General features: G+C 45.1%; 1 protein-coding gene across 7 annotated transcripts in view; it reads right to left on the bottom strand.

Annotated features, from left to right (window-relative positions):
* Positions 1–1,278: 1,278 nt before the first annotated feature.
* The window catches only part of TTC7A (tetratricopeptide repeat domain 7A), a 160,807-nt gene continuing 138,933 nt past the window's right edge, over positions 1,279–23,152 (bottom strand). For 5 of the 7 annotated variants that reach the window (XM_042812210.1, XM_042812129.1, XM_042811968.1 and 2 more), the window contains one exon: positions 1,279–4,162. In XM_042812210.1, the coding sequence (XP_042668144.1) occupies positions 3,941–4,162 (222 nt within the window). In that variant the 3' untranslated portion in view covers positions 1,279–3,940. Of the gene's footprint in view, positions 4,163–21,771; positions 21,892–23,152 lie in introns of all 7 variants that reach the window. The other 2 variants (XM_042812045.1, XM_042812290.1) reach the window with 2 other exon arrangements.

Here is a 23,152-nt window from a genome sequence, read left to right on the forward strand (position 1 = left end):
TCCGGGGGGAGAAAGAGCTAACATCTTGCAGAACCAAACAACAACCTAGTATCTGAGAGACCACTGCCTGCAGCCAGGCTAAGGGAACGGCTGGCTGGCTGATTGGTTCAGTCAGCAAAAGCAAAGGGGAACAGGGAGGGAGAGGAGTTGCAGCTACACCCACTCCTTGCATAATTGTCCAGTGTGCCTGTAATACAATGCAGCCAAAGGCAATTACCACTGCTCTGGGGAGCCTTCCCTTCCTCGGCTGAATTGCAGCTATCAAATCTCAGTGGGTTTGGTTGGAAAAAAGATCATGTCAGCGATCTCTTTTCACCCCAAAGGATTGCTTCTTGCCCTGTTGTCACTAAAATGAAATAAAATAGCCAAGCTCCACCTTTACCAAGGCTCTCCAAAAATCCAAAGACGGGACTTCTCAGGGATAAAGTAGCTGCAATTCAAGCTGCAGCAGTCAGTGCCGTGCCTACTTTGGTTCTCAGCCAGTGAATTTTAAAGTAAACACCCTCCAGGACTGTTCTCCATTTGGATTTATTAGTCATTACCAAGAAAAGATAATTAGCACTTCTGAAACGTTGTGATAATCAGTGGCGTGAACTGTTACCAATAGAAACGGATTGGGGTACTCACGCAGTGTAAGAATATGGCAGTGCTGCCATGTTCTGCACAGTGAGCACACCGGAGGGCAGGGCCTCCACTGGGGGAATTCTCACAGACACCGCCAACTGGTGCCAGCTCATGGGGGCTAAGGCAGCGAGGGGGCTGCTCCTTGGCTGTGGGGCTTCTCCTTTCATCCACCTACAGGCAGATTCCTTTTTGTGACCAGATGCAAACCTCACTGATTAAAGGCAATGCCAAGTATTGCTCCTTCACTGTGCAACAGCAAAACAGGAGCTAATTACATTCTTTTTGTGTGCACCCTGCCAACTCAAAGAAAAAAAAAAGCCTTGTAGTGGGGGGAAAGGGATTGGGATCTACCTGCATCCTTCAGGCAATGATACAATATTACTCTCCTTCTTACAAACTAATGAGAAAACTGTTGGACTGGCTAAGGCTCCAGAATCAGTACTTCCCTTGTTCCCTAAACTTCCATTATTTATAATCATCTGCAATATTCTGATGAGGGATGGGATATAAGCCTCATGTGCTTAGTCTAAAACCCTGAGCAGTAAGATGCTGGGTTTCCTGCTACGCAAAGGAGTATTATTTCATCACCTCAGAGAAACGGATCCATTAGATATACCAATGTTGTTATATAAATAAATACTACAATACATAGGCTTGTTTGTAGTCTTTGTTTTTCTGTACCTGGAAGTATGAGCAAAGAACAAATACAGGATCTATCTAAAAACACTTACAAGTCAGTAAATACCACCCTCTTTCCTGCCCTGTGCAGAGCATCTCAGGTCAGCATGATCTCAAGCTCTAAACATGTCAGTATTAAGAAGTATACAGAAATGTACCAGCAATGTCAACACAGTTCCAGTGAACGTGCTTCGTACCTGCTGGGAAATGTCCAGCAAATCTCAGGGCTGAATCCAAACACAGCACTGAGGCAGAACTTTGCCTGCAGTTGATACAGGGGCTGTGGTGTGCTGAGCAGTGTAGCTCCTATTGCTGCTGATGGGAGCTATGTCCTCCTAGCCACACCTCCAGCACAGCCTCTCAGCACTGCAGTTCCAATGGCTGGTGCACACCACTCAGCTCTCCCAGGAAGGTGACTGCTGTGGAGTTAAATATCATCAAGCCAGAGCTCCCTTTGGAGGTAAGATACATGACACTGGTGGCTGCATGGAAACCATGCATGCAGCAGTAACGAGGCCTGTGAGTTTGCTTCTCAGCTGCTGCTGGGAAAATGGGTACCTCCTGCCAGGGCTCGAACTGGACGCACTGCAGACCTCTGCAAACAGCTCCTCGGTCACAGAGACATGCACAGCATGTACTCAAATGGCTGTCTGGTACACAGGCGTTACTATGGCAGTGCCTGACAGACAGATGTTGCAAAGCAGAGCGGTGATGTCAGACCACAGTGACTCTGTGCTGTACAGAAGGCTCACTCCCATGCTGGAACTGTGGACCAGAAATAAGTATCGGATTATAATACCAATCTATCTATATCTACTGAAACCTACTACTTCGAGTCAAACTGCTTCGAGCAGTGAAACTGGGTTTAAAACACCTCGATAACGATTTACATGCCATGTCCACAATGGCACTCTCTTCTCCTACCTGTAGCACAAAGTCAACTTCAGAGCATCCTTCACAGCAAAATCTGTCTCTGCTGTGTCTTTCTGGCTTCACAAATCCATTTAATTGTGGTACTTCAACACCTACTCCTTCCTCTGCTGCTGGTGCTACTGCAAATGAGTGATGTGGCTGGGTAACATAGCTCCAAAACAACTGTAAAAATGGCTGATGTCAGGTTTGCTCCTGAGCCTTCAGGACTTGGAAGAGTAACTCCTGTTCATTTGCTGCCTGAGGATATAATGATTTCTGGAAAGAACCACAATACTGGACAGAACTACTGTACGCATCATGTTTCAGTGCAAACCCACTTAAGAAAAAGTCACAAACATTCTTTGGTCAGAAATGGGCACCTGGCCCCAGCTTTTTGCATAGAAAAGCACCCACAGCTCATTTCTGCATCCCCTTTTCTGTGGGGCTGGCACGTGTGTGCTGTGCTGCAGGGCAACAGGCCTGTCAAACAGGGCTGTGCAGATCGGATCAGCTTAGCGTGAGGTGAGGCAGCTGCCTTGCAGCCTGGCCATGCCAGCCAGCAAGAGGCAAGTGGATTAGGAGCTCTTCAGACAGCTCTAAGATCATTCTTTCATCTGACACGGTGCTCAGCATCAGCCCGCCCCACTGAAGGTGCAGCTCCCTGACTCTGATGTGAAATGCTTGCAGAAAATCCAAGCATTTGGTTGTAGAAGAAAAGCAGTTCTTCATATATGCACGCTGCCTTCAGCATGCTTCCCCTGAACAGACTGCTGCTACCTGTTATATCATGAGAAGGCAGATGTGAATGTGTATAGTGCCAGGGACAGCACTGCAGCAGAGCACAAACTGCAGGCACTAAACACTGGTAATCACTTCATTCCTCACTAAAAGTGATGGAATAGGTGATTAACAACAATGAAGTTCAGAGAGTTTACAATACTTCAAGAGAGGCCTTTCAATAAAAATGTAATTGGAGATACATACATGCCTTTAACACTAGGACAAATGTTAAATGGGTCTTTGGTCTTTCTGCTTTTTTGAATTGTGTTGCTATAGCAGCTCTATTAAAAAAAAAAGGCATTTTTAATTTAAATTGATCTAGGCAAATGCCACACTAAATATATATAAATATATACTGAGTATATGCAGCATGTAAGACAAGGCAGGAAAGACAATCATAATAGCTGAAATAATTTTGTAAATGGTATATACTGCGTGTCTCTATGATTTAATTGTCATTCCTATCCTGTCAGGTCTGTGCGAAGGCAGCCATGTGCTTAAATAAACCTTGGTACATTTGCTGGTGCACTTACTCCTGCTCAGAGCTGGTCCGGCTTTAGCTCAGGGCTTGGAAGCTTTATCTTTGGATTTGGGATTTTATCCTTAATGAAAACTGAAAGGTGCAAGTGCTTTGAACAACTGTATTCCAGCATGAGCTTTTCTACAGTTAATCAGTTCAAACCAACATTTTGAAATAAGTCTTGCTATAAGTTGCTATTAACTTGAACCAGGCATCTGCAAAGAAAAAAAAAGGCATTATCTCTCTCTGCCTCTTGCAAACTCCTCTGCAGTTAGGCTCGTCTCAGCTAAACATGTTCCCCTGAGCCCCACATTAGAATTATTTTGCTCAATTCCAGGTTACAGTGGCACTTCTGTTGAATCCAGTTTCTTCGCTGCAGATCTTTTTGTTTGTTTATTCAGTGTTTGTCCATGGAATGAAGACACTTCAGAGCTCTCTGGGTATTACAGTGAACGGGATGACAGGACTGCTGGATTCGAGATCCAGAGCAGTAAGAAAGCATTCGACGGCTGCTTCGTTTTTCCCCTGAGCTTGCAAGACCTCCCCTAGGCTGTTCCAGGCCCTGTGGCTGGTGTTCTGGATCCGGATGGCATCTCTGAGGACCTTCTGTGCCAACTCCCTCCGCTCAAGTCTGTTCAGCACCAGGCCCTGCCAACAAACAAGAGACGAGTGGTTAGCAACAGCACTGGCACAGGAGGAGCCCACGCTCCCAGCAGGCCAGGCAGTCCCGAGCATGCAGGCACCCTGCCATCTGAGGAGGACCTCCCAGCACTGCAGGAGAAATGAGGGGAGCAGCCAGCTTTTAAGTTCTGCTTTTTGTGATGGTCATCCTTTTGATTCTGTAATTTAAAACAACAGCTGTGAAGACTAAGCAGCAATGGATCCAGCCCCGCAAGCACTCCTGCTGTGTTAGTGGGAGAGCACATATTGGTATGGTATACTGATATCCATCATGATGCCAGTTACGTGGGGAAAGGCTACAGGCCCTTTAAGCATCCCTCCCTTGTATACAAGCTTCTAATCCTCAGGAACACAGATAGGTTCAATTACACCAGTAGCTAAATTAACTCCTGCATGTCTGGAAAATCCAACGGAGGTAAAGTCCTTCAGCTCCCACAGCCCGACCGTACAGCAAGTCCTTTCCTCAGCACAAAGTGGGCTAGAGGGATGAGGTCCCTTCCAGGGGCAGGCTGTAACATCACCGGGGCTCCGTCCTCCCATCAGCTGCACTCCAATACAGAGCCTAAAGCGGCGTGGGGGAGAAGGACAGAGGAACCTTGTTTAAAAAGCTGTCCTTAGGGTAAGAAAAGACACAAGTGGGTGTAACCATCTGGAAGGAACAGGAGGTAAAGGATGAAAGAAGTGGTAGGAAGAACATGTTTTCCTATAGGGCTCTCATAGATGCGTCTGAACCCACAAAGCATCTAATGAGCCAGGCTCCCATTTAATTACACAGCACTCAGCCTCACTGAGCCCAGATGGTCACGTGGGCTTTGCATGCCACAATGTGTGAGTGGCGTTCTTTTGCTTCCTCCTCAAGGTGCACACACCAGGATGGATGCCTCACCAGTCCCACCCAGATGTGGCCAGTGGAAGAAGCTGTCAGCACTTTCATGTTGCCTGCCAAGAGCTCAGTAGGTTCAGGTGCTGCAACCCTCACAGATGCCATGACCACTATGAGGTGACCTCTCTGGGCAGCTTCACGTAGGGTGTGGTTAAAGGCCTCATCCTACAGGGTGAGGGATGTCCCAGCAGGGCACATCAAATACCCACAACACTGCCAAAGCAACCACCACAGTGCAAGTAAATGGGACTTCAAAACTCGTAAGGGTCTCTCTTAGCATCAAGTTTTATACGGTGCTTGAACTCACAGCTCTGTTGTCCATCTCCTGCGTAGAAACAACAGTCCTCCATGATGGCTGAGGGACTGCAGGGTATACATGCGCTCCTTTCATTGGTATATCAGTCTAAGAGTTCACCAATTCAAAGATTTCTATACCAGAATAACTCAAGGGATGGTATCATGAATATTATTAGTGCAGTAATCAAATAGCAAGTATTGGGAATCTTTTTCATACAAAAGTATAATTTTATTTAGCCAACACAGAAATGTTGTAAAGGGAGATGACTGCCTGACTTCATGCTTTTCCTGAGACTAAGCCATAGGTGGACACAGTCAGTCATACATATATAAAGAGAAGCATAAGCTCTGCCCTTAATGGGTCCACTTACTTTTCAAGATGTAAGAAACCCAAAAACTCTCGCAACTAGAACCCAAACTAAATTTCTGATGAAAGAATGGTGGTACTTTCAGAATCAATGCAGATTTTTGTCTTGTTTTGTTTGCTTTTCAGAAAGTGCCAATAGCTGCAAAGTACATTAGCATGACTAAGGCTTGCTAGCCAGTGATATCAGTGATACTGACAGAAGAACACTGCTTCACCAGAGAAAATTAAGAAACACGTGTTTGATCAAATATACAAATGCAGTGGCAAGTTTCACTGCCTTTTTCTTGCATATAACTTTGACTTGAATATTCAATTCAGAACCAAACTTCAATTCAGGGATTCAGTGGGGATGTTTTCCCTTCAGGTTTCTCTCTCTGCTGGAAAACAGCGAGGCCACAGATAGAATTCTCTTGCAAGTAGACACGGGCAGAAGGGAGATGCTTCCATGGGACAGGTTAGTTTCCCTGGAGGTAACTGCCTGGAAATGATCACTGGCATGTAATGACAGACTGGAAGGAATTCGTTCAAATATAATTTGAGTCACCTGCTTGACAGTGATAACGAGGTACAGAACGGGAAAGTAATGTGGCCATAGAAAGTCTGCTGCAGAGCCAAGAATAGACAGGAGCTATCTCAGCTCATGTTTGTCCTCAACCACAAAACCACTCTTCCTAAAAGCTCTTCCCGTTGCGCTGACTGAGCAGAGCTGCTTCTGCTCTCTGGTGGCCAGGGCCCTGCCGCTCTCCTCACCCTGACACCGAGCAGCCCAAGCCCTTTGGGCCTGCCACAGTCTCCCCTTGCTCCCAGAGGGCCACAGCCCGGCCGGCACACCGGCTGCAAGCCCATGCAGCTGCTGCCTGTCATCCCTCTCCAATGAGGAGGGGAATTCCCTCCCTAACTGACATCTCGCGCCTCTCAGCAATGCCAGAATGAAATCCACCTCCTCGTAAAACTCCGTCGGTGCTCGTGCAGCTCGGTGCCCTTGTGTGCTCCAGCACCCGCGGTGGACTGGAAGCAGAAGCCGGTGAGGCTCCTTCTATGGCTCCCCAGTGTGGACTCGGCATCTTATTTTGGCTGTGCTTGAGCAGGACAGATCTCCTCATCCAGTGGTCCCTGCAGCACTGGGAGAAGGAGCTGTATGCAAAACCCGGGCACCACGTTCACCTGGGGATGATGCTGAAGCACAGCCCACCAGCAGCACAGAGCATGTGAATGTCGCATGCTGGTATTCAGGGCTTTCAAGAATTCCAAAAACATCTGTGAATCTGCAGAGAGGGTGGTCTCAGGCTCTCCAAAGCCAGTGGAAGGACTCCCGTTGACATGAGAAAACTTTTGCTAAACGAGCTAAATATGCCTGCTTGCTGACATGCACAAATGGTTGGGCCAAAGTCTGCCCAAGCCCTCACCCCAAGAAGTCAGGCTGCTCCCCAACTCAGGCTGCAAGTGGCACCAAACCATTTAGATATTTAGAATTTAGACATACTCCTCCACTGCAAGTGAACAGCAGCAGACACTGTCAGCCTTTCCATGAGGCTTAAGTGAACTGGCAGATGCTGCTAGGTGTTTAAAGCACAGACTGAACATCATTAATTCTATTTGCAGCAGAGCTTCTTCATTTGGGCTTCTTCTCTCTTTCTCCTATCCCCTGCTCCTTGCAAGTCACCAGCATTCAGAGAGCTGGAGGCTGCACCGTCCCCAGGCCTCACTAACACACAGCACTGAGCACTTCAGCTTTTTGTTTCCCTAAGGTATTTGCACTTGAGAGCTTCTCCTTGCTACTGAATTTCTTATTTCCCCATGGAGTCTGGCTTGTTATAAACAATGCCTGCATGTTGTTGCTATGTAGGTCCAGCTGGAATCTGCCTACAGTGCAAAAGAAAAAACTGATATATAAATTCAGAAAGCCACCCACTGACAGGCAATTTGCATTTTTATCTGGAAGATATTTTTTTACAAGATTTTTCTAATGAAAGTTCAGTTCCTGAGTTTCTATGGAAACTCATCTGCTTGGTGTGCATGCATAATTTCATAAAGTCAGATCTCAGGAAGATGAGCAATTAGTACAAATACAAGCAGGAAAGTGATTAAGGGTTTCATCCATCCCCTTATTCTTGGAAAGGGAGGGTGGGGCTGGGTTCTGTTGTCTTGCTTTGGTCTGTACTTGCGATTTTGCCAAATGAATGCAGAAACCAGTGTTCAGAGTGGCCTGGCTCCTCTGCCACCTCCTGGCTATCACTGGCACTTCTGGTTTTGCCCAGTTATTTTCCTCCCAAAGCTGGCGAGCACCTCTAAGCATGGTCTTCTCCATCAGTGTTGGCAGCACTGAATCAGACCTTCAGGGGCAACGAGGATCAGCTTCTTTTTAAACTCAAGCATAACGTAAGTGCGAAAGAAACCCAACCAACTAAAAATACACAAAATACAAACAACAAAAACAAACCAACAAAAAAAGCCAACACCAAAAACCAACCAGCCCAAAGGGTGTGTGGCAATTACTTTGCTTTTGAGCTCCTGTAGGCAGAATGTCAGCAGGGCTCGCACCAGTCCTCTGCTAACCACACGTAGGCATTTCATGTGCTAGGTGCATTAATGTAGCTGTACAGAGCTTGAATGCTAATTCACTCAAGGGGGCCTGAGGGCAACTTGTGCAGATTAAATTATTTTCTTCTTTAGGTCTGAAGACATACTTCAAATCTTGTAAACAAGAGGCAGAGTAGTGAAGGTTATACTTTCAAGCCAGACTAAAAGCTGGCACTGAAAGAACTGGAGAAAAATCATTTGTAGTGAAGGGCGATGGCAAAATGAAACTGGCACAGTCCAGCAGTGCATAAAGGCAGAATGGAGACAGCGAATTTAGTCATCTTATTTAGGGTGCCTTACACTGGTAGCTGGATGCCTACATTAATTCTTTTAATTTCATCACAGGAGAGGTGCTCCTGGGAAACTTTTCCAGAGGTATTTCAGATCTCAGCTGCACCCAAACCAAACATAAACTAAACCACATATAAAGATACTGGACTGGACTTCACTGCCGTCAGTGATGTAATACTCACCCAGAAATAGATACTTGAGAGAGGAGACCCATATTTCAGTCTAAGTCAGATGAGCAAAACTGCGAGGTTTCTTCAATTTCTATTAATGTAGAAAATGAACAAAACTCCCACTTGAAGTCCTAATTCATTAGGTCTTAAAATTCTAGACCAGTGCCTTTATTTTCTTAGTTTTCAAGAAACCTCCTTAGAAGCTGTTAGCTTGTAAAATTCCCACAAAATAGTTCAGAAAAGACATTGTGGAAGACCACAAAACAAGCCTCATGCACAAGGAGGAGTTTATTTTTAGTAATGAAAGTCAAAACTTCCTTTGCAAATGTTTAGCTCAAACACCTGATGAGCAGCAGGGAGTTCTCTCAAGTCTTGGCAGCGTTTCTCCTTCCACTAAGGTGGCACAGATTTATTTGTTCTTTCCTCTGTACTCTGGCTTGCACTGGAAAAAGACATCCAGCAAAATATTTTTTTTTCATTCCAAGAAGGCTGCTCTTTGTTTTGTTGGCATGGTTATCTCTTTTTTGGACCATGTGCATAGGAGGACTAGACTGTCCTTTACATACTGGTTTTAATAATTACCTTGAATGCAATTTCTCTTTCTCTCTTTTTCATGAGCATTAAACTCCAAAGTTAACTGTCTCTGCTGCTTTTCTCAACTGAGCAGAATATTGCGGTCCATTATTGTCTAAATACCCTAACAAGCTACCAGAGTAAATGCAGACTTTGCTGCTGGGTACTGCTAGTACACTAGTTAATGGATTTCAAGGTAAATGAGGTGTTCTTCCTACAGAGTGCCTACTACAGTCTGTAATATGGACATGTCAGTAGTGGTTACTATGAGGGTAATTAGCAGCTGGCAAGACCTGGGCATGCTGGAGAAAAGGGCTCAGTCAAAAGTGTGCTTACTCAGCAGATGCCTACAAAGAGCCTTTCAAGATGCATTTGGCACTTGCTGATAACAGCCTCACGTAAAGGAAAAACGTGCACTGCTACAGGGCAACAGACACTTCTGTAATTATTTAGCAATCAGAGTAAGTTGAAAGCAAAATCTGTTGCATAAACCATGAAATATCAGACAATCCTTTTGGAAAATGATGGAGATTAACTCTGAAAACCTCAGGTCCCAGAACACGAGCAGACGTGCAACCAGCTGATTTCTCCTCATTCTTTCCCCCTGCACTCACGATCTTTGCATTTCTGAGGAACCAGGATTTTTTTCTCAGCTGTGAGCAGTGCAGTAAGTTTCTGTTAAGCTGTCACTTAGTCGCGCAGGGGCTGCCAGTGTGCAGGAGAGCTACCATCCATTTTGCTGATTCAGTGCAGGCTGTAGTGAATCTGAGCTGTAAATCTGAGCTTTATTCTCTGAAAATACACTGTAGGAATACATGGAGCTGTGTGAGCAGTCTGGGTTGCTCGCCAAATGCACTGAATTACCAAATGCATCTTAATTTGCTGTGTGACAAAGGGTGACCAGATTCAAATCCGGAGGAAGAAGCTCTTCTTCCAGTGCCTCTGCTGTCTCTTTTGTTGAGTGCAGCCTTTCTTGCTCTGCCTTCCCCCTCTCTGACTCCCTCACTGAAGCTACCACATCCCCTGTCAGCCAGTGATGCTGAAGTGCTTTGTGTCAGTTGTCAGACAGAGCAGAGGAGGGGATGAAGGCAGGCTGGGCATGGCAAAACATGGCAAACAGAATGGGAAAATGAAGAAACACTGGGGGGGAGGGCTGGTCAGCGCTAAGAAAAACAGACACCTGAGTTTACACCATGATTTGTAGCACTCATGCACTGTCTGTGGGATCAACTCAGGAGATCTGACCTGGAGATTTCAGGTCTGGTGCCTGAGACACCAAGGGTGGACAGGCAGCTACTTGCTGCCCACACCTCCCTTCAGCCTTGTTTTGTTTTGCGGAGGAGGGTGGGCCCAGAGAAGAGATGAGACTGCAAGAAGCATCAAGAAGGACAGCCCAGCCAAGGGAAGGCAGAGATGTCTCAGGCCCATCAGATGGGCCAAACCAACCATATGGAGGTAGCATTAACGTTTGGCAGGGCAGCATCACGAGGGAGACAAAAAAGACTAAGAGTCATGGAAGATCCAAAGAGACGACAATGTGAAGAGAGGAACATGCCCTTCCTTAGCTTGCCCATGTTGTTTTTCAAGGCAGTGCATGATTGTGAGGAGACAGCCCTGCACAGGGCCCCTCAGCAAGGCCATGGCAAGCCCCCAACCCATGCAGGAGGGAAGCACAGTGCCACACTACATGCTGCCTCCTGCCCAGGCTGGCCGCCTCTATTTAGGTTCATCAAATGTTAGCAGGGATGTTTGTACAATGTTTGAAGCTTAGATGTGATAAAACATTTATTGACACAAAAAGCAAACCCTAAGGCAGCATTTCAAACCAGGAGGCTCTGATCTCTTCACAGGGAGGCTCATACAAGCCTAGGGAGCATGAAGACAGTAATGTTTTTCTGCCTTGTTGGACTGTCATCACTTAAACTTCATTCAAATAATTGTTTGCTGCATGAGAATATTCTCTGGATAGTTACTCCTTCAGAGAAACCTACATGGAGATGAAGAAGCAAGCAATGAAATCTAGCAGGATGTCCTGACCACATGCTTGAGACTAACAGAGTGCAGCACTTGTTTCACACACCTTTTTCCTAGAGAAGGAAAGATTTCTCCAAGCCCTGATCATAGCAGTTGTCATAGTAATGCTGCAGTAGAGCACACAGTAGCATCAGCTAGGACTCGAGGACTCCTCCTCACAGTGCTGTCTGCAAGAGTATGTACAAGAAGGTCCAAACCTAATAACTGACAGAAATTTATAACAAGTAATTCATAATTTAAGGTCCCAACTTTGTTCTTCAGTGTACACTGATACCCCACTTCCTTGGCAGAAAGCCTTGCAGAAGTTAGTGAGACTCAGCCTAAGTACATTCAAGTATTTCAAAATGTGCACCATCTATCTCAATCAGCCCCAGTAATGAGAGAAAAGCTGTAAGATATATGTGCAGGAAGCTGACAGTAGGTAATGTTGGCTACAGCATTCGACTAGAAAGCAGTTGCTCTAGACTGCTTCTAGTTCATTGTTACCAATGCATTTCAAGCTAAGTAATTTGACAATATTCAGAAACAGTTCAGAGAATGGGAACAGGCCTCACATTTTGGGAGGCAGAAGTCCCAGGCTTAAATGCTCTCAGACTGAGAAGGGGACAGAACTTGCCTCTCCGTGACCAGGGTGCGTGCACTAACTTCTAGCAAATGTTTTAAAGAAATTAGGGCAACATTTGAGCACACTTTCCCCCTGGGGTGAATGATCCTGTACCTCTATTTGACAGCAAGCAGGTTCCTGTGTTCTGTTCCCATGTCTGTTATCGTTGCCTCTCTGGACAGACCAAATCTTGTCTGAACACAGGTCATGGACAGGTCCTACACAGCAGCTTCCATTCTGCTGTGGGTCCCTGTGAAGCTCAGTCCCTCAGAACAGTTTGCCTGAACCAATTGCCAGAGCAAGCACTGCACTTAGCACGTCTCCAGGGAAGGGTGCAGCACACTGAGACCTCGGCTGATCCAAGCCCACAGCATGCCAATGCAGATTACAGCAGAATCTCCTGGCAGGAGAGCCGAGATATGTAAAAACAAAAACTTAATTTGCTTATTTTTCTGCTACTGGCGGTCTCTGGGATAACAAGTTGTTAATGACATCCTCTGCATAACCATGGCTGGAGCCTGGGAATGCAGACCCAGTGCTAGGCTAGCGTAGCTGCTAGGAAATGGAGTGAGAGCTGGGCAGGAGCGTGCTGCTGTGTGCCAGCTCCCAATTCCCCCCACCACCCCGGTGCCTCCCACCCAAACAGCAGCATGTCCAGCTACCACCTGAACCCAATGTGTCTCAAAAATTATGACCTTCCAAAGAGATTTTGCTGTATTACAGAGAGCTGTGTTTTCTCTTACATGTTCAAAAGAGAACTGAGTGAAGAAACTAATTGAGAAGATAATTATCAAAGCCTTTTGCTAAGTATTACACGTAATGTTAAGTTCCAGTGACACTGGAAACTTTTATGTTTCCATTTGTTTGGCAAGAAGGAACTCCTGCTTCCTTCTTGACTGTGGTCAGCTCGGTGTAGGGGGACAGTCTGCAGAAAACCTGGGATTCCTGCTAGCTCCTGTCCCACTTTGTGAGCTGTGTCTTATCTGCCAGCAGGAAATACATTCTGTGACTGCAGTACATGCTATTTTATATACTGGAGTACTACAGTCTATCACTCTCTTCTGTCTTTGGTGTGATAACAGCAGCTAAATAGCACAGAATTTAAACTAATTATAACTGGTTTCCTGGTTTGTGAAAAACAGTGTTTGAAGGTTGAAGCATAGTTCCATCCCTTCTCCCTCCTGATAATTCCCTGAGCACCTTCCAAAGTATAATTTGTGAGTTCATCTGTAGACAAGCAACTTAACTCCTACAATTTCTAGGCTTTAACTTGATCTCACAAAAGACACTGTGAGGGCAATACTGATCAGAAGAGCTACATGGTCTCTAGACAGCTGTAGATGGAAAACCACAGCTAGCTGTAAATGTCTGTGCTCACTGCAGAGGAGCTGGACTAGACAGCTTTTTTTTTTTTTTTTTTTTTTTTGGACTAGATCTTTCCAACTCAAACAATTCTATGATTCTATGGCAGTGAAAGCTAATAATCTTCTGGAAGGTCAGGATGGAGCTCTGCAGAGATGCATCCACTGCAGAACAGGCTACAGAGAGCGACCAGGCCAAGGACAACATCTTAAGGCCTGAATGCAAGTCTTGTTCTCCACAGGTGAATGAACCGCTCCAAGAACTCAAGGGATTTCAGAAACATTCAGGGTCTTCTGTAAAATGCTGCACACATTTAAGAGGGGATCAGTGAAAAACTGTTGAGACTTGTCTTTCAGAAATTCACTGCGGTCTCCAAGATATATAAACTCACCCTGAATAATGCAGTAATGAGCACCTTAGGGACATGGAGAATAACTTACCCCAACAAAGGAACGCAAGTGACTGCCACATATAAACAGGAGCTACAGATTCCCTGGAACCAGGCTACTTCACCTCAGGGAAGCAGAACACCAGCTCTCCCACTAATGGACCTTTGCTGACATATCTGTGCTTGCAGAATGGATCACTTTTGCTCCTTCCACCAACCCCGAGCACCTGATGAGGGAAATGCGCAGTTCCCCCAGGAGAGGAAACGGCTACTCAGTGTGTCTAAGTGATGGCTTGGGCTTCAGAGAACCACTTATCACTTTGTGATGGCTGTAGTATCTCCTCTGGATGGAGGAAGGAAACCTGGCAACTGTGGAGAAAGAGAGCAGGCAACAGGCTTGCAAAACAGCTCTGTTAAGTGGTGCTGGGGACCAGGATCCTGCTGCACAGACAGGGATTTGCTCCAATGGCTCAGCTGCTGAAGCTGCCAGTTAACTAGTTGGATATGCAGGGAGGAGGAAGCTTTCTTCAGCAGCAAATAGAAACAAAGAGAACAAAGTGTTCACAATTCCTTGGACAGTGAGTGAGTTGACATACAAACTTATTAATATGAGCGTCCAAAATACTCCCTTATCCTGTTGGGAGCCACGGGGGCCAGACACAAAGACAAGTTCTCTCCCTCAAGCTCAGCGGCTTCACAGAAAAAAAAAAAAACAAGAGTTAAGATGCTGCTCTAAGGATTGCTTTTCCCCACGGAGAGCACAGAGCAGTTATTTTGGGATATCTGGAGCACAGGAACATTCCTGGGATTCTGCAATAAGCCTCAGTGTTGGGAAAACAGAATCTGCTAATCAGCCATGGTTTGGAAGGATGCTACTGACCATCTCCAAGGCCAAATATTATTGCTTTACCACAGTACTGCTTGGTGAAGCTGCAAAAGGTGGGTGTCAGGCAGGCATCGCATGCACTGGGAGAGCTCCTCTCAGGCCAGACAAGAAGTAGCTGTGACCATGGCTCCTCTCTCCTCCCCAGCCCAGCATCCCACCTCCCTGTGACCTGCACAGTACCACTGCTGTAGGACAGGCAGGAGGCAGCTGTCCTAAGGACACTCAGCATGCCTGGGGGATACTTCCTGTAACCACTGATCTGTGTGCAACGAGCATGCCATTGCTTGTCAGGGAATTCCAGTGGACAGCAGGGTCCCACAGGAGTCCTGCTGATGGTCCACCAGCAAGTGTTGCACCGCTGACGTGCCATTTCTGGGAGGAGGTGTAACTAGCTATGTCACCCTGCAGAGCAGGCTGAAAATAGGACTGCACTCACTGTGCCATGTGGCTCAGTGGTATGTCAGGACATGTATTTTTAGGAAATTCCTCCTTTGGGCAGAAAGGGTGAAGTGCTTAGCCTGGTTTGCAAGCTGCTGGCCTTGCCCAGCTCCTTCATACTAAGGGGTATGGGAGCAGGTTAGCCTCTGGTCGGTCAGTGGGTGCCCTTACTGGATCGGACACACTGCTGGTCCTAGCTTCCTACTGATCAGGGTGCTTGTAGGTAAAAGAGAACTGGGCTGCTGCTTCGCTTTTGTTTCAGTGCATTCACACTCTCTGCTGGTGCTTTTCAGAGAACAATGAAGCAAGGATGGAGGAAAAAGGAAGGAAGATCAGTGTCTGGGGAAGTGCATGATCTGAGGAGCAAGAGTAGAAATGTACCTTGCAGAATGAATGTGTGAGGAGAATCGGTAGCTGAGAGTTAGCAGCTCCTGCTGAGAAGAGAGAAGGAAACGCAGATGGTAAGTAAGGGATTTAAGCAAGTTTCTGGAGAGAGAGAGTCTGATTTGGTAAGCCACTTTTTGGATACATGATAACGAAAAAGAGCTGTACATCTCCATGTCCAGACACTTACCTGTGCACAGGAGACATTCTGACCTATCTGACAACAAGAGAAGGACCAGGTAAGGCAGCAGTGGAAACAAAATCAAATTGGTCTCACTGGCAGGCACTTGTAGCCTTGCTGTTTTCCCCAGAACATCGTGCTATCAGGCAGCATGTGTTCAGTTCCAGCATCTGGCTTGTGATTTTTTGGCAGCTGCACAAACTCTCTGCTATCAAATCCCACCTGCTAGTCTCATGTCTGCTCCCACAGACCTTTGCCTGTTAGCAAATGTTTCAAACTCACACTGCCAGCCGCAGCGTATCATTGTGCAGCCATACCTCGGGGCAAAAAGCCCTCCTTTTAACTGCAGTGGGCTGCATGATGGGAAGGTTTAAAAGACAGACTTCTGGATCACAGGCAGAGAAATTCATTTAGGTCACAGTTTGCACTGCATTCTTTTCAGTACTAACGTAGAACATGTATTTTTCCCCTGACTTATCTGAATGATACAACTTATTTGGCTGCAACATTTTAAGAAGCTTTGGGACATGCTATTGCTGTGCAATAAGAGAATTTGTGAACTCTGTTCACTAGAATGTGGCCACATGAGGTGCTGCTATATCACTGTCCCCTTCTTTACAAATCTTTCCTTTCCCCTCCCTTGCTTAGTGTGCCATCCAACCCCAGACAGGCAATACCACCAATGTCCATCTGCATAGTGTCTCTTGTTACATTGTTTATATATTTCATTAGTAAACAAAATGCTGAAATTCAGCAGGTTTGTCTACGCTGGCTAAGAGATCTATCCAACAAAAAAGTGCAATTTTTATTTCTGTAGTGTCAGAAATGACGTAAACTTCCACATAAATTCTCTGCTATACTGATTTGCAATCTGACTTTCCCTGCTGTTAACCCAGGCAGCGAGGCTGTGCTTTTGGTGCAGAGGACAATGTCTCTCGGAAATGGCTTGAGCTACTTTATTACAGTATCCCTGAAACTGTTATCAAGAGACAACCAGTGCTTTTTGATGTGGACATCTGTCAGGAACAACTGCTAATTGTAATGTAATAAGCACACCAGACACTTCTACAGCAGCCATCTTTCTGAAGTCAAGCATGAAAAGAACTGTTACTCATCCAAGCCATGAGCATATTTTGTCCAGATCTGGCTGTAGTTCTGTAGCTTGTTAGATGTCTAATGTGATACAATGCTCTTTTATAGATGGAAACCTAACCTTAAACTACTTAACTGAAATATAATAGCAATTGTTTTTGTTAGAATACAATTAAGATATTCAGCTTTATACTCTAATATTTCCTATTTAGATTTGTAAGTACTCATTGAATCATAGGCATACCAAGAAAAGAAGTTATTCTTACAGAAATCTTCGCACATGTGGCTTGTACAGAACTGACCCAGCAGTGAAGCTATCTTGCTGCACAATACCATTTGGAGAAGCCCTCATCCCTCACAAAGCACCATGGAAGCCACTATTTGGCAGGAACATGGCTAGATATGAGCTCTGACTGATGCTAAAGCAATACAGGGCTGTCTAAGCCACGCATGGGAAGAAATAGCTGAACCTTTTTTATTAAAGGACTGCCTCTAGGCAGCCTATTATCTATAGAAATCATGACCAGGATTTCTTAAAACATCCACACACCTCCTTTTGAAGATATGGCTTCACAAGCCCATCACTTACGTGAAGACAATGGAAAAAATGGCTGCAGCCTCTCCAGAACCAATGGTTGCCTTCAAATGATTAGCAACCAAAATCCAATACGAATTTATTTCTGTAGAGTACCTGTTGCTCAAATGGAAGCAGAGCTGCCTGTGCTACAGACCAGTTATTTCATGTTACACCATGGCAGCGAAGCTTGGTGCTGGTCTAATGACAGCTTTCATATTTGGAGAAGAAATTTTTTGAGAACTGCCTGAGGAAAAATACTGGGTTGTCAAGAAAGAAGCTAAAATCAATTGTTCATCATTTTCAGGAGGAGAGTGGAGAAACTCAACTGACTGACTGTAATTAACTGGTTAACTCCTGCAGTCACACAGAGACACAGACACAAGAGACAATTCAGTGCTGTTCACAGACCGAAGCAAAAAAAAACCCCAAACAATCACAAACACTATCAAGTTTTTAAAATCCATATGGAGTGGAGGGGATGTTTAGACAGTGGCACAACCCCTGCATCCATTCCTGTGACTCACAAAGCCCTTCTGCTCTACTGAGGTGGGTCTACCTCTGCGCTGGCAGAAGGCGGCACTGTGATGGCAGATGAACCAGCCTGTGTCTTTAAGATGCCCAAGGAGGCAGCGGTGGTGTAGAAAAGACATACCATGCAGGAGCATGACATAAATCCACTGCCCATGTGCACGGGTAGCACTGCAGTGAGCAAGGAAGAGGGGCATCAGCAGCTGTTGGTGTGTCAGAGCCTTAGCAAAACACAGGCTCCATCAGCAGCCCCTGATGGGGATGATGCACTTGTAAAACATTTACATTTTCAGCAGAATGTTTCTAATTAAACTCAATTGGCTTGTGCACCTGCTGGGAGCGGCTCCGCTGCACCTCAGCTCCCTCTCCTACCGAGCACAGAGATGATGCATCTGCCTAGGCTACCACAAAGCACTGCGTGCCTTTTGCAAACTGACAGTAATTGAGAAAATGGATGGCAACAGCCATGTTTTGAGCTTGCACAGTTCTGGAAAGAGCCTTCTTTTCATGTTTTTTGTTTTTAGGTAGGGATTTATTTATTTTTTTTGAGAGGATGAGACTACTCAGGTTTTACAATCCCTTTCAGAGGGCGGGGATTGGCAGGGCATTGTGTATTCTCTGGACTGTAGGGCTTCACGACTGATGCTGATAATAAACCCCTGAGGAAAGCACCTGTACAGACTCTGACTATGCTCGGATCGATGGGGAAAGGATGGTATTGAAGCATGCTATGGCTTGCAAGTGTAAGGCAGAACAGCCAGCTGTCACTTATTAAATTCTCCTTAGCCTGTCTTAGTAGCACAGCCCGACTTGGACATGTGAATAAAGGGTTTTACTGATACAGTGTAATACTGCCTGAGATACTTCAGGTTTTGACAGAAAGCTCTGAGAAAACCAAAGGTTCAGAGAAGGCTGTTGAAATTGTGCAGGATGCCAGCAGGGCTTCTGGTTCCCAACTGCAATCCTGGACTCCCCTGTTCCATCTGCAGCGACCCAGCACTTGTCACTGAGATGTAAGTCATCCTCAAAAGAATATTTGAGCGTACCAGTCTTGTCGTACTGCGGCGTTGCCCTGCTGCAAAATGAGAAAAATGCATTTACTGGACTGTGGCAGCAGGTCAGCATCTCAAGTGTTCTCCCCTCCAACGAGCTCACTGGGTCAGAATAACGCTGTTTTGAATTGCACAGGACAGTCTCCTGGGTAACACGCTTCACAGCAATGCTTGGAGGGAACACGCCCTTGAATGCGAGGCAGTCAATGAGATTTATAATTACTGTGTTTTATAACCTCATTCATTCAGGCAGAGAAGGATATTGCAGAAGAGACCTCGGATGAGAGAAATGGGAGATTTGCAGCTACATAAATAACTGCTGTTAATATTAACTGAAACCTGGATGGCAGGTGCCCCGTCGTCCACTGCGTTGTCCTGCGTAACACAACAAACACACCGCCTGGTTTCAAGCCAGCTCTTTGTGCAGCACTAGGGTAAGGGGAGCGCTGAATTTGGACTGCAGCAACCCTCTTCTGCAGGAGGTGATGTAAAATCCAGGCGGTATCGCCCAAATCTTCTGATTGTGTTAAGCTCCTCTTGGCTCAAGGCCAGGTCCAGCTGTCGCTGCAGGACGATGACCGCCCTCCACCGCGGCTCTCAGCACAACGCTGCCACATTTGCACACACGCACATACACAAATTGTCTGAGCACAGAGGTGTTAATGCTACCGGGATGACAAAACAACCCTGGAGATGCCTCATCAACAGCAAGCTCTATGCAGAATGGGTTTTATTTTCAGAAAAGCCTGGAGGTTGAAAAAAAAAAAAAAAAAAAAATTCTCCTGATACAGTTTATCTGATGCTTTGTTTTTGAATGTCCTTGACGCAAAACAGCATGCTATCATCTCTAAAGATTAAAAACAATCCCTTCTTATTGCTCTGCTGGGTAATTTCAAAGAAATTCATGCACAGATGAAAACAAATAAAAACAATGCCCGATAGCTCTGGGGAAATCCGGGCCTCTGGTTTCAGGTATTCTGGAGACAATTTCAAGCACACAAGGACCTCTTAAATCCTTGGAGAGAGCTCCAGTGAGGACACGCTGGCAAATCTTCAGTAGCTGTAATAGGGTGAGGCTGTAGGAGGATTTTGCACATCATTTCCATTTTGTGGTTTTTAGAGTGCAGCCTAACTGTCCCAACTACATTGTGAGAGATACTGGATTTTTATTTGTTTTTAAACTGGAACTTCAAAGGAAATAATAGCACCTCTGTTCAAACCTTTGGTTTAAAGGAAAGTCTAGAGCATCTATGTTGGTTTTGTGATGCTAAGGTCTAGGGTTTTTTGGTGGACTGAAGCACGGGAGGAGAAAGTCTCCCTCCTGTCATCAGTGCATGATTAGGCCCCAAATGACAGAATTAAATGCAGTATAAAGCAAGTCAGCCTCCGGCACTGATGAAGGAACAGTTCAGCTCGCTTCAGTTAACATGTCTTTTGCTTTTACCCACTTGGCTTTATTTTCAGAGGAGCTGGCCCAGCAGGAGGAGATCCCTCCCCCTCTGCTCTGCTTCCAGCCCTTGCTGCTGGCGAGCTGCTGGCAGCTGCAGGACTTTCTTCAGCAGAAATCTATGTGGCACTGAAAGGCCACACTTAGATCTAAAAATCAGCTGTTTTCTTTCTCTTCACTCCCGCACTGGCATTAGCTTGGGCTGAAAACACCCTGCAAAGGTATACTTGAGCACTTGGTTTGGAAAGGCGAGGCAAACTCATTTGCAAGGTCAGTGGAAAGCCAAAATAACTCCAGACAGAACTAGCATAAAATGCCTGTGCCAAACACATGATGCGAATATTGATTCGGGGTGGTGGTAGTAGGGAGGATAGCAGGGACAATGTTGAATACATAAACAGGCTCTGTTGCTCATAAACAGCCTCACGCAGCAGTATATCACAACACATATGAAGGAAGCCACAGCAGGTCATGTTCAGATCAAGCTGCTGCACAGTTTCAACCCGCTAGCTGCTTTTCAGCCAGCAACATGCCTGCATTGCGTTCTGCCACTTGCTGCTGTCTAGGGAGGGGTAAAGATGAGGAAAGAGAGGTGACAATATTGCCACTGATCTAAATTTGTAGCAGAAAAGTCTAAAGATCAGAGGATGCCGGGGAGCTGGTCCTAAAGGAAAAGCTACTTCTAACTTAGTCCCGGCAGCTTGTGCTGGCTGCCTTTCAAAGAAGAGCTGCTTCCTCCATAGACACACCAACTGGAATTTTCCAAACACTTTAAATACAACACACAATAAGATAAAAATCATTCAATGTATTATTTTCAAACTAACTTTACACCTGCTATGCACTGCCCATCTACTTTACAGCAGCAGAATTTTGTTTGCCTTCAAATCTATACGCTGACTGGATGCTGGACCTGTTTTCACGTTTTTGAAGCAAGATCAAAAGTCTCTCACCTGCTCTTGTTAAAGGGTCACATTTCCACACCTACATCACTGCTTCCCCAGACCCTTCGCTAACAACAAATCCTAAAATCAAAAGCCTGAGCAATACTAAAGGCACAGTACAGGTTTTTCTTACTCTCTCCAAGCACTGGGATATGCTGCCATAGATTCCCAGGCCACTATAATTCCTCCCAATTTTGAAGATTCCTGGAAATTATTCACAGTATATCTTCCTAGATAAAGATGCCTCTCATTAAAGATTCACTGAAATTGTCGCTTTTCTTCCCCAGGTAGAAGTTCTGATTAATGCAAAGCCATTTCTCCTAATCTCTTCGCACTTGAATTTTCCTCTCATTTTCTCCAGCCTTAAATAACTTCCTGAAATGAAGATGTAGCCATTCTGACTTCAATGAATCCTTTCTGGGTGCCAGGTCTGTACCTGCACCCATCCTGTCTTGAAAGCTGGACAGTACTGGAGTGGAAGATTCATATCAAACTTACGATGGACTAGAAACTCTCCCTATTCACCATCATCTCTTTGGTATCTGAGCAGCAGAAGTCTCTTCTAATACGAGATGCAGAGGAGCAGTCCCTCCGGTTCTTCTCAAGCTGTGACAGCGCCTATGACCACAGAGATGGAAAAAGTTTGCAAGAGATCTGGTTCTAAGTAAGCAAAAATGGCAGGGCAGCTCTTCCAACAGGGCTGCCAGCTAGTGAGGGAGAAATTGAGTAGTGCAGGACAATCGAGATTTAATCTATTTACAGAAATTCAGTTGAATGAATTTGATTTGAAAAGGTTTGTGCTACATGTATATACTGTGACCTGTATATCTGCCTGCACTGATAGTGCACTATGTGAGCATTCTTATTCCAGACACTAGTTACATTGATAAAATCACTTAGAACAGCTGACCAAGCTAAAAATAAATTTTAAAAAAAGGCTATCTTTCGGCTGAAGGATCTTTTACATTCCATTTTTACTTTGTGATGCTGCTATTTTTAATGCTGCTAATTTATATTTGCTAGTTTGGGAAAACTGATTTCAAACAATGGGTTACTTCCAAACCACTTCCTTTGATTGTTCTTCATTCACTATTCAAAGTGGTCAATTAAAATTAAAAATGGTATATGCTTCCAGTCTGCTCATCTGCTGTGTCAGCCAACAAATAATAGGTAACAGCTCATTACCTGAGAGCTAAGATAGTATTCTAACTAATGGTGATTATGGTGATAGTCAAAGAAAGGTAATTTAACACTACAGAAAATTAAAATTAACAGATCTCATATTTACTCAAATCATTTATTATTGGTGAAAAGCAGTTCCAAGCTTCCAATGTTGCTCATCTGCTCTATTTGCAGTACTCTAGAAATAACAGCAAGGAATACTAAATTGAGAATTTCTGCTACTTCCGATGTCTGGAAATCTCTGGAACTTGTAGGTTTTATCAGCCTTTCTATACATTTACTTTTTTTTTTTTTTTTTGCTCTGAAGGGAAGGCATTTTTCAGGCAAACAGGATGCTAAATGATCTACAAGCCTCATGCCAAAGATACAGCAAGCAATTTTGTTCATAACATGCAAAAAATGTGCAAAATCTCTTACTGAAGCTGAAAGGAGACCCAGTATCAGCCTGTACCTGGCAGAAGCCTGTCCCATACTATCCTTGTGCATAGTCTCAGCTCACAAAATGCTGTAGGGTCTGGCTGTATGTTAACAAGCCCAAACAACATTGATCTTTGACTGTGCCAGCCTTCCTAGTACAAGATCATATATGATTTCAGGAATACTTCATTGCGGCACGTGTTTAATTTGACTTACCTTCATCTGTCTGTATTAGTCACTCCTGTGCTCTGCTGAGCTGAAAGTGACAGACGCAAAGAAA

The sequence above is a fragment of the Centrocercus urophasianus genome, unplaced genomic scaffold (genome assembly GCF_019232065.1).
Source record: "Centrocercus urophasianus isolate 14NV4802_14NV808 unplaced genomic scaffold, USGS_Curo_1.0 seq_10, whole genome shotgun sequence".
Taxonomy (NCBI): domain Eukaryota; kingdom Metazoa; phylum Chordata; class Aves; order Galliformes; family Phasianidae; genus Centrocercus; species Centrocercus urophasianus.